Source organism: Oncorhynchus mykiss, chromosome 6, assembly GCF_057628025.1.
Source record: "Oncorhynchus mykiss isolate SJ-2025 chromosome 6, ASM5762802v1, whole genome shotgun sequence".
Classification (NCBI taxonomy): domain Eukaryota; kingdom Metazoa; phylum Chordata; class Actinopteri; order Salmoniformes; family Salmonidae; genus Oncorhynchus; species Oncorhynchus mykiss.
The window spans coordinates 23560961-23579791 of record NC_143027.1 but is presented as its reverse complement, the minus strand read 5'-3'; the positions used below and the strand labels follow the sequence as shown (position 1 = coordinate 23579791).

Genomic DNA, 18831 nt, shown 5'->3' with positions numbered 1-18831 from the left:
TCTGCACAAATTGTCAGAAACCACCTCAGGGAAGCTTATCTGCATGCTCGTTATCCTCACCAGGGTCTTGACCTGAATGCAGTTCGGCATCGTCACAGAGATACCGTGACGAGATCCTGATGCCCATTGTCGTGCCATTCATCCGCTGCCATCAACTCATGTTTCAGCATGACAATGCACGGCCCCATGTCGCAAGGACCTGTACACAATTCCTGGAAGCTGAACATGTCCCCCGCAGTTCTTCCATGGCCTGCATACTCACCAGACGTCACCTATTGAGCATGTTTGGGATGCTTTGGATCGACGTGTACGACAGCGTTTTCCATTTCCTGCCAATATCCAGCAACTTTGCACAGCCATTGAAGAGTTGGACAATGTTCCACAGATCACAATCAACAGCATGATCAACTCTATGCGAAGGAGATGTGTTGTGCTGCGTGAGGATATTGGTGGTCACACCAGATACTGACTGATCCAAGCCCCTACCTTTTTATTAAAGGTGTCTGTACCCAGCAGATGCGTATCTGTATTCCCAGTCATGTGAAATCCATAGTTTAGGGCCTAATGAATTCATTTCAATTGACTCATATCTTTACATGAACTGTAACTCAGTAAAACCGTAGGAATTGTTCCATGTTGATTTTATATTTTTGTTCAGTATATTTTCTAAATTCTCTCCCTCATGAGGAGGGAGGATAATGAACATTCACAGAAGTAACAGGTCGAGTTAGACCTGTCATTTCTTTTTTATGAAGCGATTTGAAACTCAAAAATCTATAACGGAATTTATGCAATTGAATTGGCTACAATGGGAAATCATAATTGTCACAAACCACTGGTTTGTTAAACTATGAAATTAATGTTTTTTGTTTGGCATACATTCAAACATATCTATCTACTATATTCTCTTCCCCAGTTGCGATGAGCTTATTTTGAATCTGTCTCATAACAGGACTCATTCTATGTTTTTACCTCATTTGTCTCTAGGTGAAAGGTAGGCTAGTCCCTACTCAATTGAACTTGGTTAGATCTGGTCCAGATTTGAAATTTGTGTTTGTACTTTAAAAAGCAAATGAGCTGTTTGCAAGGGCAATTGTGGTTGTGCAGTGCAATTCTTCCAGCCAGTGGTTTTTCCTCCAGTCCCTGCTGTGTTGCTGGACCCATCTACAGGGAATGTTTAGCATTCCAGCTTTGCAAAAGCGTTTCCTGTCAACAACCACTGCCTCAATTTATCAGCCCCCTGCTAGCAGTAGGATACTCTTTCCCTTTACTCTCCTTTCTTTTCTTTCTCTTCTCCATGTTTTATCTATTATGCAAGTTGTGAAATCTACAGTTTTTGTTTACATCCTTCAAAATGTATGTGAGGGTATTTCTCTGTCTGTGTGTTTCCATAAATGAAAAATGCTAAGTGGATTTCCGGTGGGAGGTCTGAGACTATAGTAACGATGCTGAGGTCTGTGCTACACTTTGATGTATGCAACCGCAGGGTCTAATGTTACAGGAAACAGAGTTCCTTCCTTTGTAATGACACCAAATTGTGCTCTCTCCCCAGGCACCTACTCCTTACTCCAGTGTGATATGACATCACTGAGTGGTTACCACAGAAACCAGGGCTCCACTGCAGAAGGTTGACAGCCAGTCAAGTGAGTGATGATGGGATTGCCCATAACAACAACTAGGACGTGTGTGCGACCAATAACATTGGCGACCGAGGACATTTTATTTGAACTGCAGTCAATCCCTTACAGAGAAGCCTAACTCAAGAGAAGAACATGTGGAATACATGATCAGATCTGCAGGAGCCTCTTAAAGGGCAGCAGTCCACCAAACATTGTTGCTTTGATGTTTTTGCCCTCAAATCAAATGTTATTGGTCACATACACATATTTAGCAGATGTTATTGCGGGTGTTGCAAGAAATGCTCTCCCTCTTGATGATGGGAACATGTGATATGACTGTGTTTACTGTACGTTAATTAACAGTCAATTACTGTTAGATCAACAATTATTTGCTTGACAATCACCGGCTGATAATGCAGTGACCGCCTCAGTACTAGTAGAGCACTTTAGTAGGGGAGGAGCCGAATATCTAATTACTTTTCAATGGAATTCCCCTTTTACTGCCATAGGCCAGACCTGCCTTGCATTACTACACTGACTGAATGGAAAAGACAACAATGACACTCATAGGAGAGTGAGCCTTCCTGCCTCACTGTTACTGCTGTCGGGTGCAGCTCTGTAATCTTCAGATTACTGTAGATCCTCAAAAGGAGTGTCAGACGGTCATTGTGCTGGCAGGATTTCTGCTGTCTCACCTGTAGCTACATCTATATTTTGAGTTCTTGGGATTACAAGGTTCTATCTGCAAAAATATGATTCTGAGATCATTGGCTTTAAAGTTCCAAACCCTAATTGGTTTGAATGGTGACAGCTATTTTTATTTTGAATTTAGAGTACTATATAGTTCACTGTTTCTATGTCAATAATTACATTTTGACAAAAATACAGATAGAACCTTGTGAGCTTGGGACTATGATGTTGTCTCAGACTTTGTGTACTGGTTATCTCTGAGTCAGACCCAGTCGCGGCAGATGGAGAAACAGTAGATGGAAACGATGCTGGCAGGGAACTGAACCTTTCACCGTACCCGGGGAACTGAACGCTTCCCCGTACCCGGGGAACTGAACCTTTCACCGTACCCGGGGAACTGAACGCTTCCCCGTACCCGGGGAACTGAACGCTTCCCCGTACCCGGGGAACTGAACGCTTCCCCGTACCCGGGGAACTGAACCTTTCACCGTACCCGGGGAACTGAACGCTTCCCCGTACCCGGGGAACTGAACGCTTCCCCGTACCCGGGGAACTGAACGCTTCCCCGTACCCGGGGAACTGAACGCTTCCCCGTACCCGGGGAACTGAACGCTTCCCCGTACCCGGGGAACTGAACGCTTCCCCGTACCCGGGGAACTGAACGCTTCCCCGTACCCGGGGAACTGAACCTTTCACCGTACCCGGGGAACTGAACGCTTCCCCGTACCCGGGGAACTGAACGCTTCCCCGTACCCGGGGAACTGAACGCTTCCCCGTACCCGGGGAACTGAACGCTTCCCCGTACCCGGGGAACTGAACGCTTCCCCGTACCCGGGGAACTGAACGCTTCCCCGTACCCGGGGAACTGAACGCTTCCCCGTACCCGGGGAACTGAACGCTTCCCCGTACACGGGGAACTGAACGCTTCCCCGTACACGGGGAACTGAACGCTTCCCCGTACACGGGGAACTGAACCCTCCAGAGGTGATGGATCTCTCCCTCTCCCCCTGGCTGAGGCCTGCCATACTAATGAATGGCCTGTGTTTAACAGCCCACCTGCTTCTAGAGCAGCCAGCCACATCTCTGGGTGCATGACGCCTAACAAGGCAAAGTCCAGAGTAGTGCCCAGATAACCAAGAAAGCCTTTACTTCCTCTGTCCCATGTTCCTGATGTGAATGCACCAGTCGTAATACAGTCAGTGCATTGCATCAGAGAAAGGAGTAGCAGTATGACTCGCTGAATAGATCATTTATTGGACTTTGTTTATGGTTTTACTGCTAGACCAACAGTTAATGGCCAAAGGTGCTGATAGAGATTTGTACATTCCTCTCCCTAGGTGTTTTTCCACAGGGATGGCTGCACAAGTGGAGGTGCAGACTGGGGAGGTGGAAAGGATTGGTGTAGGGGGACGACTGCATCTCAGCCCTCTGTCTGACTCCAGCAACAAGAGCCTCACGGAGGGTCCCTCCAACACCCAGGCCTCCCTCATCATCACTCCAGAGCCTAGTAAGCCTGTCCCTACACCCAAACCACGGCTCACTCCCAAACCTTTCGCTGTGGAGAAAAACCCCACCATCCGGCCCATACTTGCGCCTAAGCCGAATACCAACCCCCGACCAGTGCCCACTCGCCCTACTTCTTACAAACCTGACTTACCCAGCACCCCAAAACTTCAGCAGCCGAATGTCACCAGCAAACACAGGCCAGGGCCGACCAACCCCAGCTGTCCTGCTCCTAACTCCTACAAACCCTCTCATAAGTTGCGCATGGGACAAACCACGAAGCCTGTAGCCCAGCCCTTCAAACCTGCCCCTCTTCTAACCCCTGGGGACCCCAGCAAACCAACTCCCTCCCAACCGGTGCAACGTCAGAAGCCAGCTGCGGCAGGCTTGTTCCACTCACGGGGCCCTAAGAAACCGCCTTCAGCAGAATGGTCCGGATCCACCAAACCGGAGAAGGAAAGGAACAGAACAGCATCCAGTATCAGAGCTGGGGCAGCCTCTATGACCAGAGCCAAGTCTATGGGCTTCCTCAGTCAGATAGGGCAAGATGAGGAGGAAAGGAAGGGGGATGAAGGGCCCAAGGTCACAGTTCAACTCCGATCCCAGTCTAGAGCCTCCAGGCCCAGACCTGTGTCGGCCATCTTCCTGCCCTCTCCCACTCAGGCTGAGTCGCCCACCCCAGCTACTCGCTGGGCAGTGAGACGCCCCCTCTCAGCCGACCTCACCTCCAAGTTTGAGTCCATTGGCCTGTCGCTGCACCACGGCCGACCTGCCAAGACCGACAGCAAGGAAAACACTCCAGGGGAACCGCTACGGAGGACAGAGAAGAAGAAGGGAGCAGAGGGGACCAATGTTACACAACCGGCCCCAGACAGCAAGCCCTCAGCCCTTGTAGGAGGGAGAGAGAAGAAAACAGAGGAAGAAGAGGAGGAGGATGATGAGGGAAAGGGTGGAGGCAGCATTAAGAGACGGATCAGTCTCTTGCTTGATTCCTCCTCTTCTTCCTCTCCTGTGGTTCCTCTCCGTGTTGCTGCCCAAAGACCAGGGTCTAACGCTCCAGTACAGCCCATCCAAGAGGCAGATGTAACATTGGATGGTGTTAAACAGCGAACCAGGAAGCTTACTGAAGATACTGTTTCACCACCAGCCCAGACCCCTGCTGTTAAACCACAGTTCAAGTCCCACCCTCTGCCCCCTGACCTGACCAAAAGGTAGGAGCTCCTCACCACACTGTCTGTCAGTCCTTTTATGTCTCTCCCATTGGCATGTCTTATGTGATATGTGTGTTTCTCTTCACCAGGCTTGGCTCTGAGAGGTCCACAGACCTCGGCAGTCCCTCCCCCAATGAGGCGACAGACCGCCATGAGAGTGACACTGATCCTCAAAGGAGGGTAAGAGAGGCTCTGGGATTTGCTTGGGTTAATCTGGTGTAGGTGGTTTGGTGTAGGATTGCAGTGAGAATTGTTCAAACTCCTCTGCCTACCAGGAAAACCCAGTTGAAACACTACTGTCTATGATAGGCAAGCAACGAGGTAACAGTTCAAGCTAGAATCCTTACTTGGTGAAACTGCCATGTTTGTTTGCGATATTACAACAACAATGAAGTTACTGCAAACAACCAACACTGTTTTATAAGATAGAACAGCAGAATATGTACTGCAATTTATTTTTACCACGCTGCCAGATGCTCCTCACCTCAAAACACCACACTGCCAGACACTCCTCACCTCAAAACACCACACTGCCAGACACTCCTCACCTCAAAACACCACACTGCCAGACACTCCTCACCTCAAAACACCACACTGCCAGACACTCCTCACCTCAAAACACCACACTGCCAGACACTCCTCACCTCAAAACACCACACTGCCAGACACTCCTCACCTCAAAACACCACACTGCCAGACACTCCTCACCTCAAAACACCACACTGCCAGACACTCCTCACCTCAAAACACCACACTGCCAGACACTCCTCACCTCAAAACATCACACTGCCAGACACTCCTCACCTCAAAACACCACACTGCCAGACACCCCTCACCTCAAAACACCACGCTGCCTGACACTCCTCACCTCAAAACACCACGCTGCCAGACACTCCTCACCTGCCAGACACTCCTCACCTCAAAACACCACACTGACAGACACTCCTCACCTGCCAGACACTCCTCACCTCAAAACACCACGCTGCCAGACACTCCTCACCTCAAAACACCACGCTGCCTGACACTCCTCACCTCAAAACACCACGCTGCCAGACACTCCTCACCTGCCAGACACTCCTCACCTCAAAACACCACGCTGCCTGACACTCCTCACCTCAAAACACCACGCTGCCTGACACTCCTCACCTCAAAACACCATGCTGCCAGACACTCCTCACCTGCCTGACACTCCTCACCTCAAAACACCACGCTGCCTGACACTCCTGACCTCAAAACACCACGCTGCCAGACACTCCTCACCTGCCAGACACTCCTCACCTCAAAACACCACGCTGCCAGACATTCCTCACCTCAAAACAACACGCTGCCAGACACTCCTCACCTCAAAACAACACGCTGCCAGACACTCCTCACCTCAAAACAACACGCTGCCAGACACTCCTCACCTGCCAGACACTCCTCACCTCAAAACACCACGCTGCCAGACACTCCTCACCTCAAAACAAAGGCGCTGCGACGAACAGTGGTGCTGTTTCTCCAAATGCGAATTAGATTTTTAATCCCTGGTCTTCATTAACCAGGTTTCCATCCAACCTTTTTATGTGAGTGAAGTACAGATAAAATGTCTGATAAATGTCACAACACGCCTGATGGAAACAGCTAAGTTGTCTGTAAACTTGACCAATGTCGACAAAACAAAATACGCTAGACAAGGTGGGATCTTTTTGTGTCGGTATAATTAATTATGCAAGAAATGGCGGTGTAAATGTTTTTATCTGCAAATATTGATATAATAACCATTATATCGAAGTAAACTTGAAGTCACGTGATGGCATGTTGTGTGGTCTTCCAACTACGAGTTGGGAAAGCATGCAGTTTATTAAGCTACAGATGAAATACGTTATAAGGAACTTCACAGTGTGGTGAAAGTGCAAAGTGATTTAGCTTGATGCTGCTTTCAAATAAATATCAAATCAAATGTATTTATATAGCCCTTCGTACATCAGCTGATATCTCAAAGTGCTGTACAGAAACCCAGCCTAAAACCCCAAACAGCAAGCAATGCAGGTGTAGAAGCACGGTGGCTAGGAAAAACTCCCTAGAAAGGCCAAAACCTAGGAAGAAACCTAGAGAGGAACCAGGCTATGTGGGGTGGCCAGTCCTCTTCTGGCTGTGCCGGGTGGAGATTATAACAGAACATGGCCAAGATGTTCAAATGTTCATAAATGACCAGCATGGTCGAATAATAATAAGGCAGAACAGTTGAAACTGGAGCAGCAGCACGGTCAGGTGGACTGGGGACAGCAAGGAGTCATCATGTCAGGTAGTCCTGGGGCATGGTCCTAGGGCTCAGGTCCTCCGAGAGAGAGAAAGAAAGAGAGAAGGAGAGAATTAGAGAACGCACACTTAGATTCACACAGGACACCGAATAGGACAGGAGAAGTACTCCAGATATAACAAACTGACCCTAGCCCCCCGACACATAAACTACTGCAGCATAAATACTGGAGGCTGAGACAGGAGGGGTCAGGAGACACTGTGGCCCCATCCGAGGACACCCCAGGCCCCAGGACTACCTGACATGATGACTCCTTGCTGTCCCCAGTCCACCTGACCGTGCTGCTGCTCCAGTTTCAACTGTTCTGCCTTATTATTATTCGACCATGCTGGTCGGGGCCAAACAGGAAGGATATCATGATGTGTGGCAGGTAGCATAGCGTTTAAAGAGTTGGACCAGTAATGGTTGCTAGTACGAATTTCCGACAAGATGAAAAATCTGATCTGCCCTTGAGCAAGGCACTTAACCCTAATTGCTCCAGCATCGCCGTTAATAATGACTGATCCCTGGCCGCGACCCCACTCTCTGAGGGTGTCTCAGGAGGAGTGGGATATGCAAAAAAACATGTTTCCATTTCACACACATACTTGTACAGTTTGCATACTTGTACAAATGTGAAACAGGACAAATACAGTGCCTTGCAAAAGTATTCACCCCCATGGCATTTTCCCTATTTTGTTGCATAACAACCTGCAATTTAAATATATTTTTATTTGGATTTCATGTCATGGACATACACTTAATATTCAAAATTGGTGAAGTGAAATTTAAAAAATTACTTGTTTCAAAAAAGTTAACTGAAAAGTGGTGTGTGCATATGTATTCATCCCCTTTGCTATGAAGCCCCTAAATAAGATCTGGTGCAACCAATTACCTTCAGAAGTCACATAATTAGTTAGATTGCACACAGGTGGACTTTATTTAAGTGTCACATGATCTGTCACAAGATAGAGTCTGCAACACCACTAAGCAAGGGGTACCACCAAGCAAGCAGGAACCATGAAGATCAAGGAGGTCTCCAAACAAGTCAGGGACGAAGTTGTGGAAAAGTACAGATCAGGGTTGGGTTATAAAAAAATATCAGAAACTTTGAACATCCCACAGAGCACTATTAAATCCATTATTAAAAAAATGGAAAGAATATGGCACCACAACAAACCTGCCAAGATAGTGCTACCCACCAATACTCACGGACCAGGCAAGGAGGGCATTAATCAGAGAGGCAACAAAGAGACCAAAGATAACCCTGAAAGAGCTGCAAAGCTCCACAGTGGAGATTGGAGTATCTGTCCATAGGACTACTTTAAGCCGTACACTCCACAGAGCTGGGCTTTACGGAAGAGGGGCCAGAAAAAAGCCATTGCTTATTTTTTTCTTTAAGCTAACACATTTGGTGGTCATCAAATCCCCACAGTGAAGCATGGTGGTGGCAGCATCATTCTGTGGGAATGTTTTTCATCAGCAGGGACTGGGAAACTCGTCAGACTTGAAGGAATGATGGATGGCGCTAAATACAGAGATAGTCTTGAGGGAAACCTGTTTCAGTCTTCCATAGATTTGAGACTGGGACGGAGGTTCACCTTTCAGCAGGACAATGACACTAAGCATACTGCTAAAGCAACAATCAAGTGGTTTAAGGGGAAACATTTAAATGTCTTGGAATGGCCTAGTCAAAGCCCAGACCTCAATCCAATTGAGAATCTGTGGTATGACTTAAAGATTTTTGTACACCAGCAGGAACCCATCCAACTTGAAGGAGCTGGAGCAGTTTTACCTTGAAGAATGGGCAAAAATCTCATTGGCTAGAAGTGCCAAGCTTATAGAGAGAGATCCTGAGCGACCTGCAGCTGTAATTGCTGCAAAAGGTGGCTCTACAAAGTATTGACTGGGGGGGGGGGGGGGGGTTCAGTTTTTTGTCATTTTTTTTCTTGTTTCACAATAAATAAATACATTTTGCATCTTCAAAGTGGTAGGTATGATGTGTGAATCAAATGATACAAACCCCCCAAAAATCTATTTTAAATCCAGGTTGTAAGGCAACAAAATAGGAAAAATGTCAAGGGGGGTGAATACTTTCACAATGCACCCTATTTGACATTTGACCTTTTAATACTTGGCTGCCGTTTGAGAAATATTATAATCTCATCATGTAGGTTATACCCGCACTATATATGCGAGCTGTTGGTCAGGACGCACGTCACAATACCAGAGTGGGCATATTTAACACAATCGTTTTTTGTCGTGGGAAAACCACCAGTGGAGTTAAATGTGATGGAAACCCTTTTCACTTGTATTTTTTTTAATGGAAATTTAACCGCAGAAGTTATTTTTATGTGTACTATGTCATCACGCACAGCCTTTTATCCACAACAAGTCAAATTGATGGAAAAAAATCTTGTGGGAAATGCTCATTGTTTTTATGCAGATTCTTGAATATATGCATGAAAATCTGTCGCCAATTGGAAGGAAACTGAGCTAGTGACACAAAATAAAGTGGTATCGTTTGCTATAAAACAGAATGAGAACCATTCCAGCAATTTACTAATTCCCATCCAATTTGAGTTTACTGGCAAATTACCAAAGATGTCGATAGATAAATTGAATCAGCCTGTTAAATGATCTCAGTCACAACACTGGGGGATTGGTAAGTGCTTGTACTTTTTGTTTCCTGTCTTGTTTTACGGTCACTGTTTGTTTGAGCAACATTTGAAGATGGTGTTAACTTAGTTAAAGCTTTGTGAATACAGTACAGTGGGGCAAAAAAGTATTTAGTCAGCCACCAATTGTGCAAGTTCTCTCACTTACAAAGATGAGAGAGGCCTGTAATTGTCATCATAGGTACACTTCAACTATGACAGACAAAATGAGGAAAAGAAATCCAGAAAATCACATTGTAGGATGGTTAATGAATTTATTTGCATATTATGGTGGAAAATAAGTATTTGGTCACCTACAAACAAGCAAGATTTCTGGCTCTCACAGACCTGTAACTTCTTCTTTAAGATGCTCCTCTGTCCTCCACTCGTTACCTGTATTAATGGCACCTGTTTGAACTTGTTATCAGTATAAAAGACACCTGTCCACAACCTCAAACAGTCACACTCCAAACTCCACTATGGCCAAGACCAAAGAGCTGTCAAAGGACACCAGAAACAAAATTGTATACCTGCACCAGGCTGGGAAGACTGAATCTGCAATAGGTAAGCAGCTTGGTTTGAAGAAATCAACTGTGGGAGCAATTATTAGGAAATGGAAGATATACAAGACCACTAATAATCTCCCTCGATCTGGGGCTCCACGCAAGATCTCACCCCGTGGGGTCAAAATGATCACAAGAACGGTGAGCAAAAATCCCAGAACCACACGGGGGGACCTAGTGAATGACCTGCAGAGAGCTGGGACCAAAGTAACAAAGCCTACTATCAGTAAAACACCAGGGACTCAAATCCTGCAGTGCCAGATGTGTCCCCCTGCTTAAGCCAGTACATGTCCAGGCCCGTCTGAAGTTTGCTAGAGAGCGTTTGGATGATCCAGAAGAAGATTGGGAGAATGTCATATGGTCAGATGAAACCAAAATATAACTTTTTGGTAAAAACTCAACTTGTCGTGTTTGGAGGACAAAAAATGCTGAGTTGCATCCAAAGAACACCATACCTACTGTGAAGCATGGGGGTGGAAACATCATGCTTTGGGGCTGTTGTTCTGCAAAGGGACCAGGACGACTGATCCGTGTAAAGGAAAGAATGAATGGGGCCATGTATCGTGAGATTTTCAGTGAAAACCTCCTTCCATCAGCAAGGGCATTGAAGATGAAACGTGGCTGGGTCTTTCAGCATGACAATGATCCCAAGCACACCGCCCGGGCAACGAAGGAGTGGCTTCGTAAGAAGCATTTCAAGGTCCTGGAGTGGCCTAGCCAGTCTCCAAATCTCAACCCCATAGAAAATCTTTGGAGGGAGTTGAAAGTCCGTGTTGCCCAGCAACAGCCCCAAAACATCACTGCTCTAGAGGAGATCTGCATGGAGGAATGGGCCAAAATACCAGCAACCGTGTGTGAAAACCTTGTGAAGACTTACAGAAAACGTTTGACCTCTGTCATTGCCAACAAAGGATATATAACAAAGTATTGAGATAAACTTTTGTTATTGACCAAATACTTATTTTCCACCATAATTTGCAAATAAATTCTTTAAGAATCCTACAATGTGATTTTCTGATTTTTTTTTCCCTCATTTTGTCTGTCATAGTTGAAGTGTACCTATGATGAAAATTACAGGCCTCATCTTTTTAAGTGGGAGTGCACAATTGGTGGCTGACTAAATACTTTTTTGCCCCACTCTATATTCCTTTATTTCATTGTTTTTTTTTTTACTAGTTTCGATTTTTGAAAATGTAATGTATTTATATAGTTTCTGTGTTTGCCACTGTAAGCCCCCAAAAATAACTTGATCTTCGTGCAACGTTTCCACTATAAGGACTATGTTCAAGGAAAATTCTGATTTGCAATTCGTCTCTCAAACAACCTGGACACAACATTTTCTCATAATCAGTCTTTGCTCTAGTTATGGGAAAGCATGTCCCGTAGGAAAATGGGGCATGGAAGCGAAAAGGAACACCACTGCCACAGAGGTACAAAGAACTGTGAAACCTAACCTGGGGCATTCGTCATCTCTGCTGGTTCTGTGTGTTGGTTATGAAACATGCGGGGAGTGAAGCAGTGGGGTAAAGGTCAACATGGATAGGCTTTGATTGCCACATCAGCATTATGGACCCAACAAATAGGAGTGGGATCCCCTTTCTTCCCAGACACAATGCCTCGCTCAGTCACTTCACTTCGTATCACGCTCTCTTTCTCTGTCCTTATGTAATATTTCAAACAAATCTGACTATTTGTCCAACAGACACGTTCACTCCCAGATCTTGTATTATCCACTAGCTAAGTGTATCTGTTGGAATTAACTTATTGAAAGACAATGGCAGATGATATTGACTTTCAGCTATAAGAAAATTGTCCCCTTATCAATTTCTTATCCATAGTTAGGTTTATTGACATGAGCACTCATAAGTAAATTAATAACCAGTGAATAAATATTGAAGAAAGCTTGATTTGAGATGACATGCAACTTGTCAAGGCAGTGCTCATAAGGATTATTGCAGAAGTGCCCACAGACTGTCTGACTTAATGTAACCAAACTCATTAAATTACTTATTTTTAGGTGGAGGACTCCGTTTACACCTTCAGTGACCAAAAAAAGGTGGATGACGACATCAGAGGCATACAAGAGCAGCCCACCCAGACCACCTCTGACCCTTCAGCAGTACTGACTGAAGCAGGGCGATGGATGGAGAGCTGCCCCAGCAGTGGGGCACAGACGGTGCGAGCAGCCCTGTTTGAGAATGTGGTGGAGAGACACAGCGTGCTGGTGATGGAGGAGGATAGGGCACAGAGTGCCACAAAGGGCTGTCCCAAGAGAAGTGTGTCCCTCAAACTTGGGGATGGGGAGAACGACGGCAGCCTGGTCACCGCCACCTACCGCAAGCCTGTGTCTCCCTCCAGTCCACTTCTTGTAGAGCACTTGTTTGACACTGTGCAGGCGGTGGGAGAGAGGAGAGCCGTTAGTGAGAGTGTCCCTTTGGCTCAGCTCGAGGACAAAGCCATGACCCTCCGTTCCAGGCGTTCTGAGGGGAATCGGTCAGCCAGGGCTGAGCCAGTGGAGGAGAGGCATGCTCAGGTCCAAGGAGTCCTCAGTTTGGCTCAAAGGAGAGCACCAGCCTCCCAACAGGAACAGGGACCACACTACCTGAGGGTTGGAGTTCTGCAGAAGTGGAATACCACTGAGATGGGTAGGGAGGCAGAGGTAGAGAAAGGAAGACAAAGGGAAAAGGAGAGGGAGAGAAAGGAGGATGAGAAAGAGAGGCAGAGGGAAGCGGAGAGGAGGATGCAAACGGATGTAGACAGGGAGAAGCCGAGAGAACAGGAGAGGGAGAGAGAGGAAGTGGCAGCACCGAAGCGGTTGAAAATGCTGGAGGCAGATGAGCAGCCACCCAAGCCCAGGGCCACCTACTTTGCTCTGACTGGTCAGATCCAGGAAGCTGTATCCATTGGGGACGAGGAAACCGAGAGAGGGAACGTGGAAGTTCCCTTTGACAATTTCTCTATGAAGTCTGGACAATGGGGCTCTCAAGGGAAGGTCTTACAAGTACGAAGGAACCCCTCTCTAGATGAAGCTTTTGGAAAAAGCTCCCAAGGTCAACAACAAGAAGAACTGATGGAGCGGAATCAAACACAGGAAAGGGAGAGAGGAACGGCATGGGACAGACAGACATGGAGGGAGGAGCTGGGAATAGAAAAACAAAAACAAGTAGACCTTGAGAAAGTAAAAGAGTTGGAGAGGGAGAAAGAATGGCAGAGGGAGAGCAAGGAGTTTGAGAGGGAGAAACGGACACAGCTGGACATGGAGAGACAGAAACCGTTAGAATATGCAAGAAAGAGAGAGAAGGAAAAGCTAAAAGAATTAGAAAGAGAGAGACACAATGAGTTGGAGAACGAGAGACTGAGTGAGAGACAAAGAGAGCTGGAAAGACAGCGATGGCACGAGCTGCAGAGGGAGAGCCAGATCGAGTTGGAGAGACAGAAAGAGTTTGAAAAGGAGAGGCAGAGACAGTTAGACTTAGAGAGACAGAAAGAGTTTGAAAAGGAGAGGCAGAGACAGTTAGACTTAGAGAGACAGAAAGAGTTTGAAAAGGAGAGGCAGAGACAGTTAGACTTAGAGAGACAGAAAGAGTTTGAAAAGGAGAGGCAGAGACAGTTAGACTTAGAGAGACAGAAAGAGTTTGAAAAGGAGAGGCAGAGACAGTTAGACTTAGAGAGACAGAAAGAGTTTGAAAAGGAGAGGCAGAGACAGTTAGACTTAGAGAGACAGAAGAAGTTGGAGAGAATTAAGGAGATGGAGAGAAAGCAAATGTTTGAGTTTGAAAAACAGAAGCAGAATGAGAGAGAGAGGCAACAGCTTCTGGAGCTTGAAACGCAGAGACTTAGAGAGAAAATGGAGAGAGAGGAGCAGGAGAAGATGAGACAGCAAGCCATACAACAGGAGGAAGACAGACAGAGAGAGTTGGAAAGGGAAAGAGTGCAAGAGTTGGAGAGAGAGAGGCAACGCGATCTGGAAAGACAAAAACAGAGAGAGTTGGAGAGAGAGGGGCAACGCGATCTGGAAAGACAAAAACAGAGAGAGTTGGAGAGAGAGAGGCAACGTGATCTGGAAAGACAAAAACAGAGAGAGTTGGAGAGAGAGAGGCAACGCGATCTGGAAAGACAAAAACAGAGAGAGTTGGAGAGAGAGAGGCAACGCGATCTGGAAAGACAAAAACAGAGAGAGTTGGAGAGAGAGAGGCAACGCGATCTGGAAAGACAAAAACAGAGTGAGTTGGAGAGGCAGAGACAGAAACAGTTGGACTTTGAGAGACAGGAATTGGAAAACCAGAGGGATAGAAAAAGGGAGTTAGAGACAGAGAGACAGAGGGTAGAAGAACTGGAGAGAATAAAGGAGATGGAGAGAAGACAACTGTTTGAGTTTGAAAGACAGAAGCAGAATGAGAGAGAGAGACAACTGCTTCATGAGCTTGAAAAGCAGAGACTAAGGGAAAAGATGGAGAGAGATGAGCAGGAGAAGATGAGACAGGTAACCATACAAGAGGAGGCAGAGAGACAGAGAATCATGGAGGGGCAGAGGAGAGAGAACCAGGAGAGGGGGGTGCTGGACTCTTTACCTCTCAGACCTAAAATGTTGGATCTAGACTCTGGGTGCTGGTCTTTGGGTGACCTGCACTCCAGAGGCAGTCCCCACTCCCCTAGTGTCCGATGGAAGCAGCCCTCTCCCTGGGCAGATGACCACTACAGACCTGGTATCCTGGACATAGACTCATTCAGGTCCCAGACCGAGACACAACCCTTGCCCACTAGAGAGGTGTTCCCTGTTACTGGCATCCAGGGCTCAGACCCAGGTAATGGGGTGAGATCCCACCCCCACTCTCCAGAAAGGGTGGGGCGACCCAGTACTGTGTGGGCCCCCTCTCAGCAGGAGCTGTGGGAGCAGAGGCTAAGCATCGACGAGGAATCAGTGGATAGGCCCATGGCTGGACCAGAGCCACCCAGGAAGCCTGCCAATAAACCCAGCCTGGAGCAGCTCCTCCACGGGCTGGAGGACATGGCCACGGCCCCCATCCTGGTCCCAGAGAGACGCTGGTCTGGTATGCCCAGTGAACCATCCTTCCCCAGGAGAGAGACCCACAGCCCTGGGTCCCCCATGGAGCAGACCTGGTTCCCCCAGGACTCAGAGCCCCAGAGGCACAGGGTAGAGGCCAGAGGACAGAGGAGATCTCAGGGCTCCCAGGTAAGAAACAGTATCATAAGGAGAGACATAGGCTATGTGAATCAGTGGCATCTATAGGATTCAATGAATTCAACCAGTACAAGTGCTTTTGTGTAATGTTCGGATTATGGGGGGTGGTTTAGTGTTGACACACAGTTGGGCAGAACACTACCAGGATACACTTCCACACTCCTTCCCCGGGTGGCAGCACTGACCGGGGCAGGTGCTGTGCCAAGCCTTATTAAGCCCACAGGTGGAGGAAATGGAAAGATGATTAGGGTGCAAGCTTGCAGAACCAGGAGGATGCAGGGTTATTTTTCTCAGTGTGCTTTGGTTTTGTCCCTTTGTTGTTGTTTATTTTTGTATATGTATTTCTGTCACCATTTTGAATGAACAATAATCTGCTCGGGCTAGCTGAGGAGGCGTTAAGACTGAACCTAAGGCAAGGTTGCTGTCTCCTGGATACACGTGCATACAACACGGTCCTCATACGCTGATTTCTTTAAATCAGGTTACAGACCAGTTAACCAGGCGTAAGACCCCTAGACTTTCCAGCATATCAATATTAGCAGGCTATTAAACTGTTCTGTAACAGCAACCATTCGATTTCATTCTACGCTCCCCATGTCTTAGGAGCTGAACCGGATGAGGTCTCGCAGCGTGTCCCGTAGATCAGCCCCGTCTGACAGTGCTGTGGAGGGGAGCCTGTCCAGGATGAGGAGCAGGAGTACACATAGAGAGAGAGGTGGACAGAGCTGGGTGAGTCCTGATGCTCTATTTCTATACACACAGGTGTACACACACACACAATCACCTCATTTCTTGACTCAAAGTTGGGCAAGTTTCAGAAATGAGCTTCTGCTACAGTGAAATGACACTGCTTCATCATGGTAACAATTGGAGCCCCTCAGTTCTATGTTTTATCACTGTTTATACTTTTGAGCTGAATCTCACAGAAAACCCTGGTGATTTGGGAAAAAAATTGGGTTGTGGGTTGTGTGTACACCTGTGTGTACAGGTTGTGTTACAGTAGGGTGTACAGGTTGTGTGTTACAGTACGGTGTACAGGCTGTGTGTTACAGTAGGGTGTACAGGTTGTGTGTTACAGTAGGGTGTACAGGTTGTGTGTACACCTGTGTGTACAGGTTGTGTGTTACAGTAGGGTGTACAGGTTGTGTGTTACAGTAGGGTGTACAGGTTGTGTGTACACCTGTGTGTACAGGTTGTGTGTTACAGTAGGGTGTACAGGTTGTGTGTTACAGTAGGGTGTACAGGTTGTGTGTTACAGTAGGGTGTACAGGTTGTGTGTTACAGTAGGGTGTGCAGGTTGTGTGTTACAGTAGGGTGTGCAGGTTGTGTGTTACAGTAGGGTGTACAGGTTGTGTGTTACAGTAGGGTGTACAGGTTGTGTGTTACAGTAGGGTGTACAGGTTGTGTGTTACAGTAGGGTGTACAGGTTGTGTGTTACAGTAGGGTGGAGTAGGAATGCAGTTAGTCACTGGGGGTGAAGAGTAAAGTGACAGTCATGGTCTCGCCCATCTCTCCACCCCTTTTTACAACACAAAGCAGAGAAATGAAATCATGTTTTTAGGCCTGTAATTCAGGATTATGTGCTGCTCATTTTGACAGCCTTCTGTTTGCATAGCTGAAGAAAGGCTCTGCAGTGACATTTCCCATTGTGTGATAGACATTCCTTTTATTCAAGCACCTGTCTTAATACTTTAGTGTTTGTGCTCCTCTTTACCCCTGGTATACTACAGAGACCCATGCACCATGTAAATAGCCTGTGCTACAAAGCAGATTCCATTCAGAGACAAGGCTGCCCTGTCCTGTCCTCCCCCAATGAGCCCTCCCTGTCCTGTCCTCCCACAATGAGCCCTCCCTGTCCTCCCCCAATGAGCCCTCCCTGTCCTGTCCTCCCCCAATGAGCCCTCCCTGTCCTGTCCTCCCACAATGAGCCCTCCCTGTCCTGTCCTCCCACAATGAGCCCTCCCTGTCCTGTCCTCCCACAATGAGCCCTCCCTGTCCTGTCCTCCCACAATGAGCCCTCCCTGTCCTGTCCTCCCACAATGAGCCCTCCCTGTCCTGTCCTCCCACAATGAGCCCTCCCTGTCCTGTCCTCCCACAATGAGCCCTCCCTGTCCTGTCCTCCCACAATGAGCCCTCCCTGTCCTGTCCTCCCACAATGAGCCCTCCCTGTCCTGTCCTCCCACAATGAGCCCTCCCTGTCCTGTCCTCCCACAATGAGCCCTCCCTGTCCTGTCCTCCCCTAATGAGCCTTCCCTGTCCTCCCCTCCCCCAATGAGCCCTCCCTGGCCCGTCCTCCCCCAATGAGCCCTCCCTGGCCCGTCCTCCCCCAATGAGCCCTCCCTGTCCTCCCCCAATGAGCCCTCCCTGTCCTCCCCCAATGAGCCCTCCCTGTCCTCCCCCAATGAGCCCTCCCTGACCTGTCCTCCCCCAATGAGCCCTCCCGGTCCTGTCCTCCCCCAATGAGCCCTCCCTGTGTTACTTCATGGTGTTTTCTGTGTGTCTGTCACCTCCTGCTGGTCTGAGTGGTGCTGCAATTACCGCAGGGAATCTAGTTTTTAATTGTTTGTAGACCAACTGGAGACACAAGTGTGAAATACCTGGTCTAGAATGAGTTATTGTTGTAACCACTACCAGAACATTAAGCTAGCCAAGACCAACAACAGACTATACACACACAGACAATACTAAACCAGGTAAATGTCTTACCTGTGAAATGTTTTCACACACAGCTATGTGTAGCCTACTTGGACACCAGGTCTCCACAATTTCCCACTCTCCCACGCCGAATAGCCAGAAGCCACAGGGCTCTTCTCGCAGGCTCTATGTGGGAGCATGGTGTACTGTGGGTCAGAATCATTTACCTGGTAACATGTACATTGAACAACACAGCAGCTTTTCTGCAAAAAAATTACAATGAAGTTGGGTCTTTTACACTAGGGGTCCATTTATTGGCGTGGGTGAGGGGACCTCCTTGTTGAGTGAGTGTGGATTTGGAGTATAAACACGTGTCAATGACTTGATGTTGTGGTGATAGTGTTTCTCTGTATCGGTGTGGAGGTTGGGCCTAGTGTGAGTGCACACTATGGTCACCAGGCTTAGACTACATG

At 47.5% G+C, this 18831-nt stretch overlaps 1 protein-coding gene across 4 annotated transcripts in view; it reads left to right on the top strand.

Moving 5' to 3' along the window:
- The window catches only part of si:ch73-138n13.1 (uncharacterized), a 37596-nt gene that overhangs the window by 4514 nt on the left and 14251 nt on the right, over positions 1–18831 (top strand). For 3 of the 4 annotated variants that reach the window (XM_036979673.2, XM_036979669.2, XM_036979670.2), the window contains 5 exons: positions 1553–1643; positions 3647–5023; positions 5113–5203; positions 12539–15715; positions 16328–16453. In XM_036979673.2, the coding sequence (XP_036835568.2) occupies positions 3663–5023; positions 5113–5203; positions 12539–15715; positions 16328–16453 (4755 nt within the window). In that variant the 5' untranslated portion in view covers positions 1553–1643; positions 3647–3662. Of the gene's footprint in view, positions 1–63; positions 1644–3646; positions 5024–5112; positions 5204–12538; positions 15716–16327; positions 16454–18831 lie in introns of all 4 variants that reach the window. The other variant, XM_090237287.1, reaches the window with a different exon arrangement.